The 20,972-nt window shown below is 32.6% G+C and overlaps 2 protein-coding genes across 2 annotated transcripts; one reads left to right on the forward strand and one right to left on the reverse strand.

Annotated features, from left to right (window-relative positions):
- Positions 1 to 8,054: 8,054 nt before the first annotated feature.
- TRIADDRAFT_51262 (uncharacterized protein) lies at positions 8,055 to 13,445 on the forward strand (the record flags this gene model as incomplete). Its single annotated transcript, XM_002107555.1, has 14 exons — positions 8,055 to 8,163; positions 8,734 to 8,775; positions 9,230 to 9,303; positions 9,436 to 9,516; positions 10,723 to 10,792; positions 10,893 to 11,028; positions 11,240 to 11,305; positions 11,405 to 11,528; positions 11,667 to 11,766; positions 11,981 to 12,045; positions 12,161 to 12,240; positions 12,988 to 13,057; positions 13,128 to 13,231; positions 13,322 to 13,445. 14 exons carry the CDS (start codon positions 8,055 to 8,057, stop codon positions 13,443 to 13,445), a joined length of 1,245 nt encoding a protein of 414 aa, XP_002107591.1.
- Positions 13,446 to 14,318: 873 nt separating this feature from the next.
- TRIADDRAFT_51263 (uncharacterized protein) lies at positions 14,319 to 19,830 on the reverse strand (the record flags this gene model as incomplete). Its single annotated transcript, XM_002108373.1, has 26 exons — positions 14,319 to 14,351; positions 14,473 to 14,507; positions 14,629 to 14,702; positions 14,817 to 14,938; positions 15,028 to 15,093; positions 15,175 to 15,243; positions 15,366 to 15,425; positions 15,523 to 15,561; positions 15,635 to 15,826; positions 16,313 to 16,366; positions 16,436 to 16,516; positions 16,738 to 16,806; positions 16,890 to 16,947; positions 17,021 to 17,073; positions 17,185 to 17,215; positions 17,431 to 17,460; positions 17,579 to 17,627; positions 17,725 to 17,777; positions 17,886 to 17,989; positions 18,078 to 18,141; positions 18,340 to 18,388; positions 18,482 to 18,551; positions 18,641 to 18,704; positions 18,885 to 19,060; positions 19,323 to 19,416; positions 19,805 to 19,830. The coding sequence occupies 26 exons, from the start codon at positions 19,828 to 19,830 to the stop codon at positions 14,319 to 14,321; spliced, it is 1,815 nt and encodes a 604-aa protein (XP_002108409.1).
- Positions 19,831 to 20,972: the final 1,142 nt, after the last annotated feature.

Here is a 20,972-nt window from a genome sequence, read left to right on the forward strand (position 1 = left end):
TCACGATTTATATACAATTAGTTTAATTTCAGTTTTAAGCTTAATCGGGCCTGCAGTACAGGTTTTAATAACTAAACCTGTCATCAGGATCTATGCAAAATATTAAAATCTATCACAGCATTTGTTTAAGATCTTTGTGTAGTCAAAGTGATATTGGTACTTTTTCGTTTTCAACATCACCATACTTATACTGATAGCTAACCATTTTTAGTAATCTGCATTCCTTGGAAAGCCTCACGATCTATCGTACTAAGAAGTAGGTTATCGCTAGTGCTAATGCATAAAGCGACATTACTTATTTCGCCTTGTAGCGATGAACCGCATATCTGACTGTATTAATAGCTATGGTAGTTATATTTAATTAAGAAAGTCATATTTCTAATAAGGAATCTTATTACGTTGCTAACATTAGAATATTAGACCTATTGCATAATAGATTGGACAATTTACAATACTAGACATTGTTAATTATTAATTATAATTGGTTAAATAAGCATAGTACTAGGCCTATGTGAATGAGTGTACTGCAATGGTGAAGATACCCAACACTTTGTGGTGTTGGATAATAACAGAAGAGTAATGACATGTTAAGCATATTGGAAATTACGGTAGGATATATAGATGACCCATTTTAAGGGAAAGTATTTTATTTAATAACTCAAGTCTGATTTTTGGCAACTTTATTGCAGTAAATATATCTAATGAAATATATTTCAGAAATGCGGATAAAAGCTTCACTCCTTTTGAGACCAGAATTCTTTATTTTAGATCAATCTTAATAGTTAAATATAATTCCAGTATTCTAAAGTATTCTACTTTAATCATTTTTAAATCTCATCTGTACGAAGATTATTAATTATAAGAATTAAATATTTATGTTAGATAGAGAGATTGTTAGATACTTTTATTACACATCCATTAAGGTCTTAAGCTTATCTCATAACTTATCTGAAATGAAAGTTTATATTTTTCTTTCTTATGTTCATTATTCAAATGCTTACGATCAAATTATTAGCTGATTTTTAGATAATGGGTATTTTGACGCTTAAAAGTAAAGAAGCAATATAACCTGAAAATTCAGTAACTATCTTTTACGGTGAAATCAGTAAACACTAACCGCAATCGACTTCGTCGTATCCATTCCTACAATCTAGCTTGCAGTCACAAAATTGCGATACCATAATTTGCTGTTCAGAATCACCGCAGCGTAAGCCTAAGGCTTCTATATCATAAAAGATAATAATAAGAGAAACATCACAGTTTACAATTGTGGATAGGTTTACAGTTAAGGTATTTAATAATCTCTATTTTGTTAACAAATGCTTGCGATATGAAGAAAAAGATCATGAAGATAAATTACTATTGGGTCTAAATTTTTTCATACATACCTTGAATAAGTAAGTTTATAGCCACAATTCTTAAAATTAAAACGTGGAATTTATTCACTCGCTTCATGTTCACTTTCATCCGTATTCAGATTAACGAATTTAATTGTTGTTCCGTCACATTTTATAACTTAACGAAGGGCATAGATAGGCGTTGAAATAGATTATAATTTTAATTGGCTACTTTTCAAATAGTTAATCCTTTGACTGTTTTGTTTATTGTGGCTGGATGAAAAACTATATTGAATTCTTCATAATTTCTGAAGAAAAGAGTAATTCGAATACGCACACATATATCAAACTTTTGTTATACAATAATATAAAGTATAATTTGTGAAGAATAGATTGTAAAGTGAACCTACACACTCCAACTTTTTCTCTCAAGTTCAAAAGACTTTGTAGCCATAACTCGTAAGACTTCTACGTGAAGACTATTCATTAGCTTTGCTTAGCTTATTGGCTTAACGAATTTGACTTTTGTGCCTCTGATTTTATGAATCGGCTTTGGCGTTAAAGTAGACTATTCTAGTTGGTTTTATTTCAAATGGTTTAATTAGTTGATTCTTTTTAGTTGTGATTTGGAAATATCGGTCTAAATTTTCTCTAATTACGATATCGATAATCTCAGAGGGTGGATGAGATGACTTAATAAACTTCTAAAGACTGTATATAAAGAACTTCCGCTCTACTTTGCTTTAGATGAGAGAATAAATAATATGTGTCATTGATAGCATAAAAATGAAGATTCTATCTTCTCAGAAAAAAATAATTAGTTTATTACTGTTATTAATTATCTGTATGTTACAGTGTTATAACACTGCAGAGATTAGAGTAGAATTATCTATGATAAGGCAATTTTATTAACTTGCCCTTATTTAGTCACTTTCTAATTTAGATATATTGTCTTATAATATAATACAGGCTTTTGTATGATAGCGGTATACGACCGAAAACTATATATATATACTGAAATTAATAGCTATATAAGGGATTCGAGAATAATCTATCCGTAGGTTGAATCACTGTGATTATACCTAATTGTCACAAACAGCTCGCGATGGAGATACCTTGGATCACTAAAACTCCTTAAAAGATAAAACTATAACAGCTAAATATGTCTACAACAACAGACTAGGAGTAGGCTAGGTTTAGGTTTAATAGAATTTATTTAATTTAGAAGTCTTGACATCCAAGGCTACTTCATCTACACACGCATACTACACGCTAATTATCAAATGATCAGTTAATGAGGGCACCGGGCTTCATATACCCTCTCTCGGCTGCACAGCTTACTGTAGATAAATAATTCTAAAACTAATATAGATTTGCATGGCAGACTGTCTACGGAGTCTGTACTCCGTCATACTAACTTATGGTAGAATGTAAATGAGCTTGAAAGTATTCCTTGTATGAACATATTGCAATCTGATTATCTTGCATTAGTCACTAGATGTCTATGCTCATAAATACGGTCGCCTTCATCAGCTAGCAGTAGATAAAATTAATCTCTGATTCATTTCAAGGCTTCAAAGTTAAATGTACTAACTAGCACGCATGAATTATTACAAGAAAAAGTATAAATATGGTATACTGTGCCATAAAGCGAGTTCTTCAAAATTTGGTTTTCACTTCAAATTCAAGGCGCCTAAGTTTTGGTATTGCTTCCTAATAGAGAAAATGTGTTCCTTATAGCGTAGAGATTGTTCATGATGCATGATGCAGGGGCTCAACTTATTGATCGGAAGTTACTTTAACATGTTGCAAACCTATGTTATAACACTGCAATATAAGTGTAATGAATACTGTGCTTGGATAGCATGTTCATGATTTATGAAATAAATGGTGAAAATAAAATTTATTGCATTAATGGCTAGTAACGCAAATTATAAAATATAGAGCAGTTAAAATTGTTTTCGTAAAGGTAAAGTGTATTATAATTGATTAGTCGCAATATTGGAGTACAGAATGTAACAGGACTTCTCACACAGGATTTTTCGCCAATATCTGCGTTAATAAAGTACAGTAACAAATAAATATAATATATCAGTAAGTATAAACTATTCAAACCTATGAAATTGGCCTAGTTATACAAAACACCAATACCTAGCTAATTAATATGGCAAACAGACTTGGCTATAGACAGTATTCTGAAATATCACATAATGATATTCCTGTGAGATTGTAAGAAGCCTGCTTCTTATTTCTTTAAAACCGCCAATAATAATCGCAAAAGATTCGGATAGTAAAACAGAGTGTATGACACGTTTTTGTAAACAAAGTATTCAATACGAGTACTGCAGATTAAATAAATAATGAAAGATGAAGATATCGATATTGGAAGATGGTGGTTCATATTTGAGAAAATAATTGTAATAAACTAATGATCACAAGAATAATGAGGAGCAGGGAAGGATCGACAGCACCATCCTTAAATACATATAGAAAACTAACTCTTACTAATCAAGATTTTCACTTAGTGAAGAAAATAATACTTCTAGCTTGTATGTATATGGTATCTCCAGATACTTATGCTAAGAAGTTTCGTACAGTAGATAATTCAAAGAGAAGAAAACAGCCATACCTCGAATAGGGCTGCTGATAAATGTACACCTGTACAGTATACATCATTTCATTAAACCAGCCATCATCTAGAATGACTTCATTAATAAGCACAGCCACTATTTTCTTGCCACATAGTGCTATAATACATATTTTCAAGTTCACTATTACCACATATTACTACATATTGTTATTAAATGTGGTTTATGGTAGTTCACAAAAATGGACAATGTCTGTTTGTTCAACACCTTACCTAACCACTCTTGTACACATACGAGTATATCTATATATCTTGCTAAATGCAGTCTCATACCTAATCTTTAACATTAACGTTAACACTGGAAAGTAATTTCTTCATTTACTTTTCTATTTACTTGTATTAAGTATTGATATGGGGAAATATTTTAGTAACGAAGCAAGGAAAACAAAACATGAAATATAATATCATGCTTCTAGATTAAAAATGATACCTTACTGATATATGCAGTACGTACAAATAGACTTATCCCAGGAGCTACTAAAGAAGAAACATTGTACCACTGCTTATACAGTACAGATATTTCGAAAGTGCTAAGATAAGTGTAGTACATACAGTATGACATAGAATAGCGACGTTAGGATCATAGGGAAGAATCACAATGGTTAGGACTTCCAAGTGTTAGGAAGGCTTACTGTAGATTCTGCAAACACTCTACGGTATCATCCACCGTCGAGGGTATAAAAGCCGAGAGTTTTTAAAGGAAGGAAAGTTGGGATTATATCACTATTAATTAATTAACGAACAAATGCTTTACAAGCATCAGCTTCAATAATTGCCTTATCAAGATTTCAATATTTAGATACTATTAGTTTTCGAGTAAATTCGATTTACGAGTATGGACATCTAAAATTTATAGCACAAATTTGAAGGAGGATATAAGTTAATATTTTAAAAAACTATTGTAAAAATTAAACCACTACTAAGGAACTAATTAACCTGCGCTTTTCATTGTAAGACAAAGCAAACAACAATATTTAAACAAATACATGGTTACTGCTTTATAAAATAATAATATTAATGGTTTTTTTTTCCGATAACTCAGCAATTAACTAGCTTAGAGAGATCACTATAGCTAAACGAAAATTAGAATCACTCAAAATTAAAGCAGTAAACGTAGGGCCTATTGGTTTATTAGCTAATTAGCTATTCCAACGTCTAGTTCCTAGAAAAAAGCTCAGCCATATCTATAGGTTGTTAACTAACTATTGTGACTGTTGTAGAGTATTAATTAATTAATGTACATTATATAATTGCTCTGTTTTTAAGGCTTTCTTCTTATTGACAAATTAGCCATATAGTGATTCAGACCTCAATTGTTAAGTCTAATTCAAGTTATCCGCAATACTTGGTGAATTCAGAAATTAAAATTAAAATCTCTAAACTAGTCCTAAACCGACTCTTTAAACCCTTTTTTAAATTAGTTACGACTTATTAAATTGTATTGTGCTAGCGATAAAAGGAGGGAAATTAATTAAAACCCATTAAACATCCTGAACAGTATCAGGTAGGTAACTTAAAAGGAGATAAACCATTGCATGGATATAACTGGTAATAATCTTTAGTTGCTAGTTCCAACATACACTCGAATTGAAATTGCTAAACATTAGTGTTTTCATGACAATCCATAAATTGAAAAGGTAAGAAGTACCAGCACCGCTGATATCATAATTAAATGCATTTTACCGTATTTGCTTCTCAGTTGAAGACCGTGCTTACTTATTTTCTTTGCAATTCTGTAACTAAATTAAAAATCTAAAATTATCTGTTGATAAAGTTCATCTTTAGCTATTGGCAACTACTTCTACGTCTCTGTCATTATCTCGAAGTCTTGCATCTATAAATAGATGTGCAATAAGATTTTCATTTTAACGGCATCATTCATATTCAGTTTTTATCGAATTAAGTAGTTGAGGTAAAAGTAAAGTAAGGCATTTATGAGTTACTCCTTATGTCATGATACAATTATTGGAAAGATGAAAGCCTTGGACGTTACCCGGAAACTGTATACCACTTCATAATGATTATATTGGCTTGATGTTAAGTTAATTAGATGAATAATTAGATATGTGACGTGAATGCAATCCTATTTCTATAATCGATTATAATTATACGGATATGAGTGTCTTTCACCCCGAGGTTGCAACACCAAAATTAGCAAGATTTTTTCCTTTAAAGTAGTCTTACCTATCTAAACCACTATCTCCAGGCACTCTTTCTTTAATCTACCCAAACCTAGGATCGAGTCTTAGACGATAATGACGTTAAGAATGAAAACCTTATTGTAAAAACTGTTTTACTCAATGTCCGGCTGAACTTACAGTATAACCTACAATTTACAACCAACCGTGATCGACTAACTTTATCAACTGCGAGGCTTTCTACGTACAATATAGCCACATCAATTTGCCTAGTGCAAAGCACTAATAAATTAATAGCCAAGTCTACATATTTGGTATAGTAAGAATCACAATGTACTTTTCTATGACATTGGATATTTGTTGATGAATAGCTAGGTGTATACCGCACCAATTTGCCTGGTGCAAGGCAATACTAAATTAATAGCCAAGTCTACTTACTATAGTAAGAATCACAATGTACTTTTCTATGACATTAGATATTTGTTGATGAATAGCTAGGTATATACCGCACCAATTTGCCTGGTACAAAGCAATAATAAATAAATTAATAGCCAAGTCTACTTACTTAGTATAGTAAGAATCACAATGTACTTTTCTATGACATTGGATATTTGTTGATGAATAGCTAGTGTTAACATATGATTCATCACCTATCCAAACTCTAATATGGATGAGACAATAATTCATTCATTCATGTCGTAGTGTCTACAATACAAGCGTAAGCGAGCTATTACGCTGGAAAGCAATGCGCTTATACTGCAATACATCATGGTCTACACGATGGAGTCGAGAAGCCTTATGGCCAGATTTATGTTTGGCTATAGTTCTCTTTCAGTGGCTAAGTTAGAATTGAATCAAGCTTATCCTACTCTAAATCCCGACTTCAAGTGCGCTTTAAAGCAACCCAGTTCTATGGCTGATCGAGCTTATCCTACTCTAAATCCCAACTTCAAGTGCAATTGAAAGCAACCCAGTTCTATGGCTGATCGAGCTTATCCTACTCTAAATCCCAACTTCAAGTGCAATTGAAAGCAACCCAGTTCTATGGCTGATCGAGCTTATCCTACTCTAAATCCCAACTTCAAGTGCGCTTTAAAGCAACCCAGTTCTATGGCTGATCGAGCTTATCCTACTCTAAATCCCGACTTCAAGTGCAATTGAAAGCAACCCAGTTCCATGGCTGATCGAGCTTATCCTACTCTAAATCCCGACTTCAAGTGCAATTGAAAGCAACCCAATTCTATGGCTGATCGAGCTTATCCTACTCTAAATCCCAACTTCAAGTGCGCTTTAAAGCAACCCAGTTCTATGGCTGATCGAGCTTATCCTACTCTAAATCCCAACTTCAAGTGCGCTTTAAAGCAACCCAGTTCTATGGCTGATCGAGCTTATCCTACTCTAAATCCCGACTTCAAGTGCAATTGAAAGCAACCCAGTTCCATGGCTGATCGAGCTTATCCTACTCTAAATCCCGACTTCAAGTGCAATTGAAAGCAACCCAATTCTATGGCTGATCGAGCTTATCCTACTCTAAATCCCAACTTCAAGTGCGCTTTAAAGCAACCCAGTTCTATGGCTGATCGAGCTTATCCTACTCTAAATCCCAACTTCAAGTGCGCTTTAAAGCAACCCAGTTCCATGGCTGATCGAGCTTATCCTACTTTAAACCCCAATTTCAAGCGCAATTGAAAGCAATCCAATTCGATAGCTGTTCGTCGCTCGTTGAACACGTGATTCGTACCTCAATGGCCGACGCTCTGCTACAGTGTACAGTGTACAGTACATTACAATTCATACTGTATGAATAGACTGTACCTTACAGTGTACAGTACGCTTATACAGTACAGCACAGGACGTACTGTAAAAATAGACTGTACTGTCTTGGTTGAAGCGAGTGTACGTCACTTGTCGTCAAGCAAAATCGGATCCAGAATGGCGTCGTCGCTGGATGACTTCCAGGACGATTTGGATTTTCAATCCAACCATGACGATTATGGACACTCTTCTAAATTATCCAGAGCCTTGCTTTATCTACAAATCTGTAAGCTAACGTAAACCACTTCTTGTTAGGCTAATTCATTCTACCTCATATTGTATAGCAAAGTACAGTAGTGCCATCGACAGCTGTTACTCGACTTTGAATACCTGATGCGAATGGCCCCAGTCCATCATGACTGTGTGCAATATTCTCTTCATGAATGATATTAATGAATATTCAAAAATCACTTGTTTTACGTCTATCGGCAATATTGCTTGCATACGTAGTGATATTCGTTATTAAAAAGGATTAAATGAATCCAAGTTGTTTTCATCTAAAATCGACATATACAGTACTGTATACCGCTACTCCCACTAGGATGATTAGCAATAATAATGATAATAATAAACGAGTAATACGTATTACTTTGCTACCATATTGATCGCTTGCAGACTACCAACTAATTCAATTTCAGTCACGCTGATCATTCTGATAATTTTATTCCGTTGATACACGGATAAATAGAAAGATAGGGGAATAGTGGTTGTCAATGTTGGATCGATCAAGGTCATTCTTGCTTTATTTTGCATACCCATACGATCTTTTGTGATGGATGTCTTACTTCTGTTTTAGATTTTGTTACTATTGCTACAATCCTTGGAACTGGAATTTTAGGTATGGATAATTATCAATCAGTATATGAAATGTTATTAGGCAACTCCATATCGTCTCTATTATACAGTATATTAGAATACTGTTTTGCTAAGAGTGGAAATTTCACTGAAATAATTTTACCCAATATGCTAACGCAAATAGTTCAATTCACATGTCTGCTTATAATCATCATTGACTTAGAATGGGATATATAGAATCAACCCATACGTACGAGTAGAATAGATTATCGTAGGAAATATGAAAATCGCGATTCAATGTTTAACTACAGTCATCCAGGAATTGTCGTAACATCAAATCCATTATATTGTTGATGTTGTTTCTACGATGATATGATAGACTGTAATGCACACATGGATAATAATGAATTATTAGACGAGAGTTGTCATCAAAACTGCATCGTTTACTCCTAATATAAAACTCCATCTCTAAACTGGATTCTAATGTATCATGGTAGGTTTACCGGTAACATTGTCGCGTTCTGGGATGGGTCCATTTACTGTTGTTTTTATATTTGGTTTCTTTATGCAAGTATGTATGAGAATCAATCAATCAATAATTCACATTGTTTCATGTTCAATAATCCTTCCTGTGTTATGCAGTGTTTTCATGCCGTAGCGCGAACGTCAATGAGTAATATCGACAATTGAACTTTCATTCCAGGTCTTATTAATTTACTTTTTTACAATCCTATTGCAAAAAGCATTTGCAATTAAAAATTTATATGGCGGCATCAATGATAAGGTAAGCTTGATTGTTATCGTAATGTGTAACTTTGTATTGGCATTTAATCCTAGAAGAAAAAAATTCTCTGTGACTCAATATTGCCATGTTCATTCTGTTATTGTAAATATCACTTTATGCCGTCATCAAAGTGTTCTTTACGAGCTCATCTGTTGCAATCTTATCTGTAGCTTGTTTCCACAACGAATAGCTGACAAGATAGGATAGGATTAATTGTGATTAAGTATAATGGAGTGTTATCAATGGTCACGATCAATAGTGCCAACCTGAATGCATAATTGTACTACATTTCATTCCAAGGATCCTGATGTTTTACTGTCGTACTTCTATAATGTTTTTAATAGTCACGGTAGGAACTGATGACTTGAGATTTTACAAGCAATCCCGAAATAGTGATCATAATAGAATCACTACGTTTCTTGATTCGTAACACTCTTCTAACCTTACCGTCTTCAGTATGCGTAGTATCGACGTCCTAATCAGCTTCGTTTAAAATTCCTAGATAAGATAAGTTTAATGGCATCGGTCGGACATCCTAATGACCTATATTTAAATTTTCTTATTATAATTAATTATGGATGAGATTCTTTATTAACTTCTTTACATTCATTCAGTACAATGTTGCCCCTGACTTGGAAATACTGTATTAATGATGTTGTCGCGAAGAAATGAGTTAACTTCGTATTCGGAAATGCATCTGTTCTATTCGCTATTGAATAGCATCATTGCAGAAAATAGAATAAAATCAATGTCAACTTGCCTGCATGTATAAAATTAGTGTAAAATGTTGGAAATCATGAGCTAGTTGTAGTCAACGTTATAAATTTGGCTAATGCTTGACCGTCTTACGTATGAAGTAAAAGTACGGTGGTTATCAGTACCATTTAAAAAACATTATGAAATGTGGATAATGTCGTACAGTAGTGACATGTTTTATGTGCCTAATTTTTTTTCGCTTCAATATTTAATAAATTGGGATAAGCTTAAATAATCATAACAGCTATACTAGTAAAAACTGTAAGTGTTAGCATTGAATAATGTTTGTGTAAGTACTCATTATTGTACTTTTATACGCATTTTAGCAATGAATCGAATGCTACAGTATTATTACTTATTTTGAAATGTTTACTGACTCAGTTACGTATATATGAGTATATACTTTTCATTTGACAAATCAGAACTGAGTGATGAAATGCATATATTTAGGATCTTGATAATGAAAGTTTGCCGCTACATCCAGTTCCGATCGCGTCGCAAGATAATGAGGAAGAAAACGGTTAGGAAGATTTCATAGTTATCTTGAGTAATTACAAGGCAATAGAAACTGGTGATAAGTAAGTAACAGTTATTTCTTTGTTTATTAATGATGTTTACAGAAGACTTTGTTACTGGCAAAGTTATACAACCTCTGGATTTGAGTGAAAGAACTTACCCTGATTTACACATGATGGGCGAACTATTTTTACCTTGTTTTGCGCGACAGTTGTTTGACCTATGTACAGTCTTGCTTTTGTAAGTAATTATTAACTCAGAATGCTGTAGCCGATATCTTACTTAATAAATTCTGCCATTAAAATAATAAGTCGCTTGTTTCAAATCGAGTAGACTAATAATATGCCGTGCAGTATTATGCACGTATAAAGTATACTTGTATGTCTTTCTATTTATAACGTTTATGCATACGATATTTAATTATATGTTTCTGGTAAATCTTCCTATAAAGTGTATCATTGCTCATTAGCTATGCATTGGCTGGTAGTGAAGCATATGCAGAAATTATTGGCGCTAGGTAAGTTTTGCTATCCTCAAATTAAGTGGCGAAAGTGATTAAGTTTTAGTTATAGCAAATCGACACTAAAAAATGTAATATGATTTCTTTTGGCTATAGGCATGTCTTTGTTATTCCTTTTTTTTGTTGGATTTGCACTTTATTAATTATTTTCGCCCAAAAAATCATTCAACCCATGGTTTCTATTCTTACGTTAGCTAAAGGTGGCCTACTTATTGGAACGGTAAGTGTCTGAAGTAGAACTCGGACATATGCATCCCTATGTATCAGTTTCTTTGGACGTCTACGCTTACTCTGATTGATGGATATTTTACAAGTTATATTGAACAGGATCTTTGTTATTCTATGATTTCTTTAAAAGGTCTTTGTTACATTCTACGTTGGTACACAAGTTAATCAAGATAGTCATACTAAATGGAAATACATAGGGTCTCCATTTCTGATGGGTACAGTTGCCGTAGGTAAGAAATGCTGTATTACTGATCAAGCTGTATTTGGGAAAAACGATTAAAAATAGTCAATGTTTTTCAGGTGGTATAATAAATGTCATGCCAATGATGTTTAGTAAAATAGAACATAATAGGAGTCAGGTATTGCATGTTATATAAATGAACGTTTTTACTCCTCAACAGTTAGGACGGTTACATATTTATTTACCTTTACCATCATAATCAGGTCAAAGGATTTTTAAATTCTATCCTGCTTGGCTTATTAACATGTGTAATACTAAATATTGCTTGGTAAGAATTTATTTGTGTAACTGTATTTTACTAAGATCACAGGTTATGAGCAATTCAATAATTTAGCGTTGCTAACGTTTTCAGGTGTTATTCCATTTTATCAATTGTGCCACAGAGATGCACTGACATACAGGGTGGCGATTTAATATTCAATGACACTAATGGTATTATCCATTGTAATGTCTCATTAGCGTGGTATGTTTCTTCTTCGATTATAACGATATGAGATCAGTAACATTTTATTTGTAAGTTTTTCATCTAAAACATAATCTATCATTAATAAGGTCCAAGCGTAATGGTGAAATCTCAACTATCCCTTTGACAAGAGTATGGAGATATTAATTTATACAAAAAAATTACGGGAATTCATTTATAATAATTCTATTGCTGCAGAATTTGTTTTCGTAACTGTAGTTAAATGAGACGTAATAGCATGCTAAATTTTGTTCTAACAAAATCTGTTACTCTAACTGTACTGTACTCTTTTAGATCATAAGAAGTGATTATATATCATACGATTGGGTTGCTTGGCTGGTCGAATTCTTTATTATGATTAGTATTACTGTTTCATTTTTAACAATAGGATCGGCTTATAGACATATGCGTAAGTTATATAACTGATTACCGCGGATTATCCATCTTCTCACGATATTATTAGCGCAAACTAAATGTGTATAATTATTTTGTTGTCTAGTTGAAGGAGTACTCAATTCGTTCACGGTCTCAACAAAGAGTTCGTTTTCTTTTAGAATTAATCAAGGTTACGGTCAACTTGTCAACCGTAAATGGTTAGTTAAGCACGGTTACTTACGTTCTAGACATATTTTAGTTTATATTCAATGGCTTGACTCTGTATAGTAAACAGTATGTCATTAAGCATCAAATCGACAATCGATGCTATTTCTAGAAGTATCTAATTTGATCGTTTGATTATTACGATAGCACCATCGAATTGTCTGTATACTTCTTAGCTTTTGGTATCATCTTCGCCATTGCTATGATGGACCCTAGGGTGAGAATACTTGCTATTCAGCTAAAATTTACTTAAAAGTTGGGATTTCTTTAATCATGTTTTTAAATAGGGATTCGTAACGATTCTCGACAAAGCAGCCTCGTTACTAATGAATTTGCAAGCTGGCCTTTTCATTACATTCATGATTCATAGAGCTCAGACTGGAGGTTACAAGTAAGTTGATATAGTATTTTATCATTATTCGGACAATACTTTCTCAACAAGGTTTTAATTAATTTATTCTTTCTTCTTGTACTGATTCAGAAATTTACCCATTCCTGTCAAAATGAATGGCTATTTGTATTATTGTAGTTACATTATGACATTTTATTTTATATTTGCCGTCGTTTATGACGTCGTCATAACAGCAGTCCATGCTCTGAAATGAACTGTATGCAGATTTACTTTTAATTGTATAAATCAAGTACCGTACTAATTTTTGTAATTAAAATCATAGAAAATTCACGAATGATATTATAATTTTCCACTTACAGAACACTGCATGCCTACTTTACCTTCGTGAATTTTAACTATCTATTATTTTGAATCATAAAAGAACTTCTACTACACGTAATTGAGCACATAGTCTTATATATAATATTTATAAATGCACTAAAAATTAATTACTTCATACGAGTATGCAAGAACTTTTAGTTTTCTGCTAGAAATTTAAATACGAAAAGATTAATATATTTAATTGCGTAGAAAAAGTTGCATTAATTATCAATCTGCTATCAATTTATACGGGTATTAGACATAGATTCTGATCGTGAAGGATTAATATATTGTATCTGAAGTACATATCTTATACAGTACATTAATTACCATAATGCAGATAAATTAGTTACGTCTCTATGTGAGCTATGCCTGTATGCAAATTATTTTGATTTTGATTCATTATTTTCTCGACAGCGCTTTGAATTAAAGACATCTGATATTTTATTTTGCCACACGATGCGTTCATGTTAAATAAGCACAGCTTGGTTTATTTGCCGTTTCTTTCATTACTATGTAAATACATACAGTATATATATATATATATATATATATAGATATGGAGCTATATTTATATTTATATATAAATAATTCACTTTAATACGGACATATAGCTTCTTTATTTCTCGCCAACTCAACTTAAAAATTAAAAAATCTCAATAAAAAAGTTGGCATCACATTAAAAAATTATTTGCGTGAATAATTAATAGATACTGATATGTAAATACACACATCCATGAATGTTGTCTTCCTACATATTTTCCAATTAAGATTCAATGTCTTCAACCAATGCTTGCACCTGAGCACAAAAAGTGAATAAAAGTCAACCTAACTGATAGCAATGACGTCGTCAACAGTCTCAAATACAGTCATGATAAATCACCGATATACGCGTATTATCTTCCTATTTTTATACTTACTAAGGCATCACTAGATATTTCTCGCCCTAATATATCTAAGCAAATAAAGAATAGGCATTGACATAAAAGTGGCTGCCAACTTAATAAAATGGTTATTATCAAGATCCAAAGTTATATTCAACAGTCATCTATATCAGGTACCCAGAGTAAATTTACCTTCAACCATTAACTTGGGCATTTTTCCTCCTCCATAAGCTAATGCTTTACGACGATAATTCTCACCACTAACACTAAGAAGTACGTTAAAAAATTATAAAAGTTTATTACAATGTCGATCCTGCGATCGGAGAGATTAGCCGATTAGCTAGCAACAAATCCACCCGACGTACTATTCAATATAATACCTCGAAAATGGATTCTCCTTGAAACATTCTGTCCATATCATAGAAGCAATTGCTCGGCTCCAAATGTAAGAGTAATACCTTGCTCCATAATGGCCAAAATGCCCAAATCGTAAATGTGGAGCCTACAAATTACATTCCAAATAGTGTTTAAATTTGCAATGCTTTTGTCTCAGTTAGCTAACAATCAATTCATAAACCCAAGCGCTCTTACCGCTCCTTTGACGTAAGGAATCGCAGAGTACTCTTCAAGAATTTCGTTCACTATGTTGTTTATATTCTATAATGTGCGTAACACGATCATAATATGCATAAAATTACAAGAGGAACTAATTTATGAGTTACTGTATGTCGAGCTTACTCCATCTGATGGATAATGACAATGCAGTGTCAGGTCGATTATAGCTAAGTTCAGATGATGTTGTAAATCCTATTAAGTCGTATAATTGATCAAAATCAAATCGTTAATAAAAATAAGATCGAGATATTATGTAGAAATAACATCTCTAAGTAAAATGGCTAGGCGTATAGTACTTAGATAATTATGATTACCAGCGCAGTAAAACATTTTTGCTCGGCGATATAATCCTTAATGACATTATCAGGCAACATCTATTCGTTTTGGCATTTACATTTCGAATATCAATACAACGTGAAAAAACGAATGTTTTTTATGGATAGACTAAAAAATAAGGTATGCGTAAAGTACCATTCCTGTTTCATGATGTCGTCCAATTGCTGCTAAAACCTAGGATATACAAACATAAAGTGTGCTAATATATTAATATGGCTAAATAAACTAAAGTATTGCCATTAGTTACCCTATGATCAGAGGCAAAACGCTCCATTAATACCGATGGAACTTCTGCAAAATCTATAGCGCAGCGAGTGCCTGTCAGCATAAAAATTTGTAAAATAACAGCTTCAAAGCCAGGCAATGATCTAATAAAGGCCAACAAGGAAGAGAATTGCTGTACCGGTAACATGTTGATATTTTGTTCTCGCAAACATTGCTGCCAATTGCAATATAATAAAAGAGGAAAATAATTAGCTACATTCTATGACATCTTACAGAAATCTTATTTCGATAAATAACTCAGAAAAGCTTACAGTGCATTGCGTGTCCCATTTCATGGAATAAATTCGACATAGACTGCATACATAGAGACAAAACCTGATCAAAACTGAAGTAACTCATTTCCTATAACATCCAATATCATGATTAGATTTCAAAAATTCTTACCGAATAGTTAAGAAAGCTTGGTGTTGAAGTGCTCGGAGGTCTAGATTAAATAACCACATATGCCAGCAGAAAAATACTTATTCTAGTATTGTGCTTTATAATTTAAAGGTACACTGATTGATTAGCTTTGAATAACAGAAAAACTTACGCAAAGTTGCAAGACAAAACAGCAACAGGTAGCTAAAAACATTAACAATTTGATCCAATTTAATCATCCAATTAATAGTTCAAAACTATCGTCACAGCTTATTCTTACCTGATACGATCCATCTTCTAGTAACTTTCCTCCAGAAATAGTATGATGTGAATCCTGTATAATGTTAACCAAGAACGTTAAAATTGTCCTTATGTTCGAGCATAATATCATTTAGTAACTTACCGAAGACGAAAACTTCTTGTAGCGTGCGTATAAATCGCAATATAAATACCCTAAAACATCACCGTCTCCATCGTAGACGCCCTTCATGGGTAAAGGAAATTAGTTATATTTACTATTTTTCCTTACAAATCACAGATAAAGCACCAATTACGGAGCACTTAGAAAGAATTACCAGTTTAACAATCTTGTCGGCCCACAGCTATTAACAGATATCCAAAAAGTACATGCTCGGTAAATTTAAATTGTCATTTCAAACTATAAAATTATCAAAATAGTACATTCTATTTAAAAATTTTATATACCTCATTTCGGCCACATCGCACTGGTACCAATGACACATTGTAAATTTTCTTGAACAATGTATTTAGTCCCTTTACCAAACAAGAGAATATAAATAGACGCAACGGGATGGGAGTAAAAAACAATATAATATTTATTTAGGATACTGGAGTACCTCCATGCAAGTGCCAACCGAAAAATATTCGGATACTGAACCACCTCCTGCTGGAAGTCTATTGAGAAATAACGAGTACTGCATGAATATTCATTATTACTATAGCTGTATAGTTGAAAATGTATATTCACCTAATTTTTTTATTTGCTAAAGCAAAATGGTTTACATCCCAAGGTTTAATATCCTATAAGTGTAAGGGTTGCAAGATCTTTCAAATTAGTAAAATTCTATATAGTTCTGATATTTTACTAATTTCGTTTTCTGTAGAATTTAATATTGAAATCCAAGAGCCCACCTTGGCTAGAGGATATTCCAATTGCTTCATTCTGTAATCAATATTTAAAAAAAGTTATGCAATACATTAGTACTGCAATATAAGTGAATAAAGGAAAACTTAATGCTCTTAAGATATTCGAACACAGTATACAACGTAGAACAGTAACAAATTATAGATAATCTTACATCACAAAGTCAAAATTATCCACAAATAAATTTGTATAAGGTAAAATTTGTACATTATAGAAAGATATTTAAATAATACCTTAACATGTCCTCAAGTTCCTTTTCTACTCTATAAAGGAATAGGCAATTAAGATTAGAATATGAACCGCAGTAACAAAAGCTCATAATGATGAATTACTGCAACGTTACACAAATTCTAAATTCGTTAAATTACATATTCACATTACCTATGTTTAACTGCATTTGCAGCCGACTTTAAGAAATTTAACGCGTTTTCTAATAAATTTCAATTATAATTGAAATATAATCCTCTCAGTCATGCATAGATTTGTGTAAGCCAGTACTCTGGTTAAAGAATAAATGTGACTCTCACCAGGTGTTTGAACCATAGTATCAAGAAGGATTTGATGTGCAAACGATTTAAAACTAATATGTACAACAGAAATATATAAATGAATAATTATGGTAGGCATGAAGTAAGAATTATAGAAATTTAGCTTTATGTATTCATTGAATGATTCTAATCCAACCAACCCTGCAAGTTGCGACATATTCTGTCTGACTTTTAACAGGGACTTTAAGGTATCATCTTGCCGATAATTAAAGCTATTATAAGCTCTATAGGCGAACTCTCTTAACTGTAGTTAAAGTAGTTCCAATCAGCCAGTTACGAAATAATACTGTACTCGGACGCAATGGATACTAATAAGAAATGTATAAACTTACATCTTCTTGTGGGCTATCATGATAGGTATATGTAACTTCAACATAATTGGAAATACTTCTAAAACTGTTAGAACAAAAATAGAATAAATTCACAAAGCAAGTTAAGCAAGCTGGATAAGGTTTTACACAGATACAGTGCAATGATGAGATTGTAGCAATTCTGCATTAATAATACTTTCGCGTCAAATTTAGTTTTCTTTGCCACTAGTATACGTACAGTATATAGCATGTGCGTTAACATAACCGATACATTTATATATACCTGTTGATTAAATGTTTCGGACACCGATCTGCAGATACTAAAGTTGGTGCTACAGAAAATAATATTCAATTATACTATCAGCTGGAATGATTAAATTATTTACCGATAAAACAATAAATTTGAGAAGATAGATTATTCTCACCATGACACTGTTGAATAAACTGATCACATAATGAGACAATTTCCATATCTAATTTCACTTTTTTCTCTCTCTAGCAGGTACAAGACAATTAATACAAGATGTGATATAAGGACTACTTTGCCGTAATGGGCTATTATATTGGTAAACTTTACAACTTACTGTAGCATCGTCCAAGTGAACACCACTTTGTTCAAAATCATTTAATAATAATCTTGCTACAATCCTAAATTGATATAATGATATATTAAATGCTAACATTAGCGTAATCATTTTAGTGCCAATTCCCATAAGGAATTCTCTCAGCCAATGATTAACGATAAATCATAATCTTTATTAGGTTTGCTCAATGATTAATTTAGAATTGATTTTCTTCTATAAAAGCAGATCAATTTTTAAATCGCACTTTGTATCTTCTTTCATCGTATTAACAATGGTTTTATTATCGACAACTTCTTTTAAGACATTGTAAAGGCCCACATTGGTATTTAACTTTGACACTAGCGATAGCATGGTCATGCAAGTACTTTCAGCAGCACTAACAAATGCAGGTTGAGAGTGTGACAGCCTGATAAAATTTGCCTATATACGCGTAAAATATAACAAGTTCAATTAGTTACGTGTAACGTTGTTGAATATTTATGGAAAAAACTAGCGTCAGACACCAATACAAAAGTTCCATTAGTTAAGTGTAATCTTGTTGATTATTTACGCCAAAGAAATAGTCTCAGATACATATTTAACTTATGAGCTATGCAGTCAATCAATTTGAGGCATGTTTTAAAGTTTATTAAGCTGAGTGTATCCCTTGTAGAAGTGGGTAGTTTACTACCGAATGACTTACGAGGTCAGCAAGTAGGCATATTTCATTTGATAGCTGATCCAGAAGATCGACACTACGCCCTGATGGAGGTTCGGTGAGGATCATCTGAACGAACCTAAAGTGTAAAGTATTACCTAATTGAAGTAATCATAGGATAGTATATCCGTAGTAATACTAGCAATATGATACTATAATATCTTTTCCAGCTGGAAAAAATGTGTATTTATTACTTTAATTATTACATAATTAAATTAATCACAGGATAGTATATCCGTGGTAATACTAACTAGCAATATGATCCTATAATATCTTTTCCAGCTAGAAAAAATGTGTATTTATGACTTTAATTATTACATAATTGAATTAATCATAGGATAGTATATCCGTAGTAATACTAGCAATATGATGCTATATCTTTTCCAACTGGAAAAAATGTGTATTTATTACTTTAATTATTTTCGCTATAGAATAAATAATCATCTTTACTGTACGTTACCTCTCACATTCTTGCAACGAGTGCTTTTGCCATTTTGCAAAGTCCGACGGTCTTTGCAATTTATTAACTCCTAATAATCCCTAGTAACAGTACACAATGATATCAATTCTAATGGTTGAAATTGATTGAGGGTATGACATTATTTGTATACGTTTGCGATAATACGAGTTAAGCAACATTGATTCAATTGGTCCATGATTATGTTTTGCAATTTTGCAACAGTTGTAAATGGAATAAAAAAAAGAGCACAATTGCAGTTTGGATGAAGATTTTTTTATAATCTCTTTCCTTCATGTACTGTACAGTCTATTAGCACATTGTATACGTCCATTTAATTGCAGCGGATTGATGATATGCTTCTCTTGTGTATTGGTGACGGGAATAGTAAACAGACTATCTAATTTTATACATACGCATATACTGGTAGAAGCAATAAGAAACTATTTTCTCCTGCCTACGCGTCGATTGCTTCGGTATGGAAATGCGTCTACAACTAATTCAGCGTTAAAATACGTAGGTATGCAATTTTAGCGTAAGTCAGTTTATTGGTGGATGGCCAATCAGGTCATTTTGCTGAATTTAATAACGCAGTATTCATTCAATACTTTGCAACTGATTGGAAGCTAGATCAAACTTGGACAATTTGAGGTTCATATTTATTTGGTACCTGCATGAATTGAAGATAGCGTAGAGTACGGTAACATTTTCAGTCATTTTTAATCCTCATTGTAAGATAAAAATAAGTAGAGTATCGCATAGCATCGATCTCAGCTGATGATGACAGCTTGTGCCTCTACTGTGTACTGTATACTACAGTGTTACTGAGAGTCTCTGGATGTCATTACCGTCATCAACTGATCCATTCACGATCGTAAAACAGAGGCATAGAGTACAGTATAGTAGGTATCAGTACTGTCAAGCTCGTGTAAATTGTGCAATATGAAGGTTTAAAAGAGTCCATTGGAATGCAAGCTAGGATCATTTAGTCTGCAAGCATCTTGTAGAATGTATACTCAATACAGTAGTAGATAATCCATCCATCTCAAAGCGCTTTAAAGCGTTGCAACAACGGTACAACCTACCACAAGATCATTGGTTGTATATTGATGTGATTGATCTGGTCGATCAAAAGCCTCTGTAATCTTGGAGTATTTTCGATTCAATAATGGTGCAAA

The sequence above is a fragment of the Trichoplax adhaerens genome, genomic scaffold, assembly GCF_000150275.1.
Source record: "Trichoplax adhaerens TRIADscaffold_1 genomic scaffold, whole genome shotgun sequence".
Taxonomy (NCBI): domain Eukaryota; kingdom Metazoa; phylum Placozoa; class Uniplacotomia; order Trichoplacea; family Trichoplacidae; genus Trichoplax; species Trichoplax adhaerens.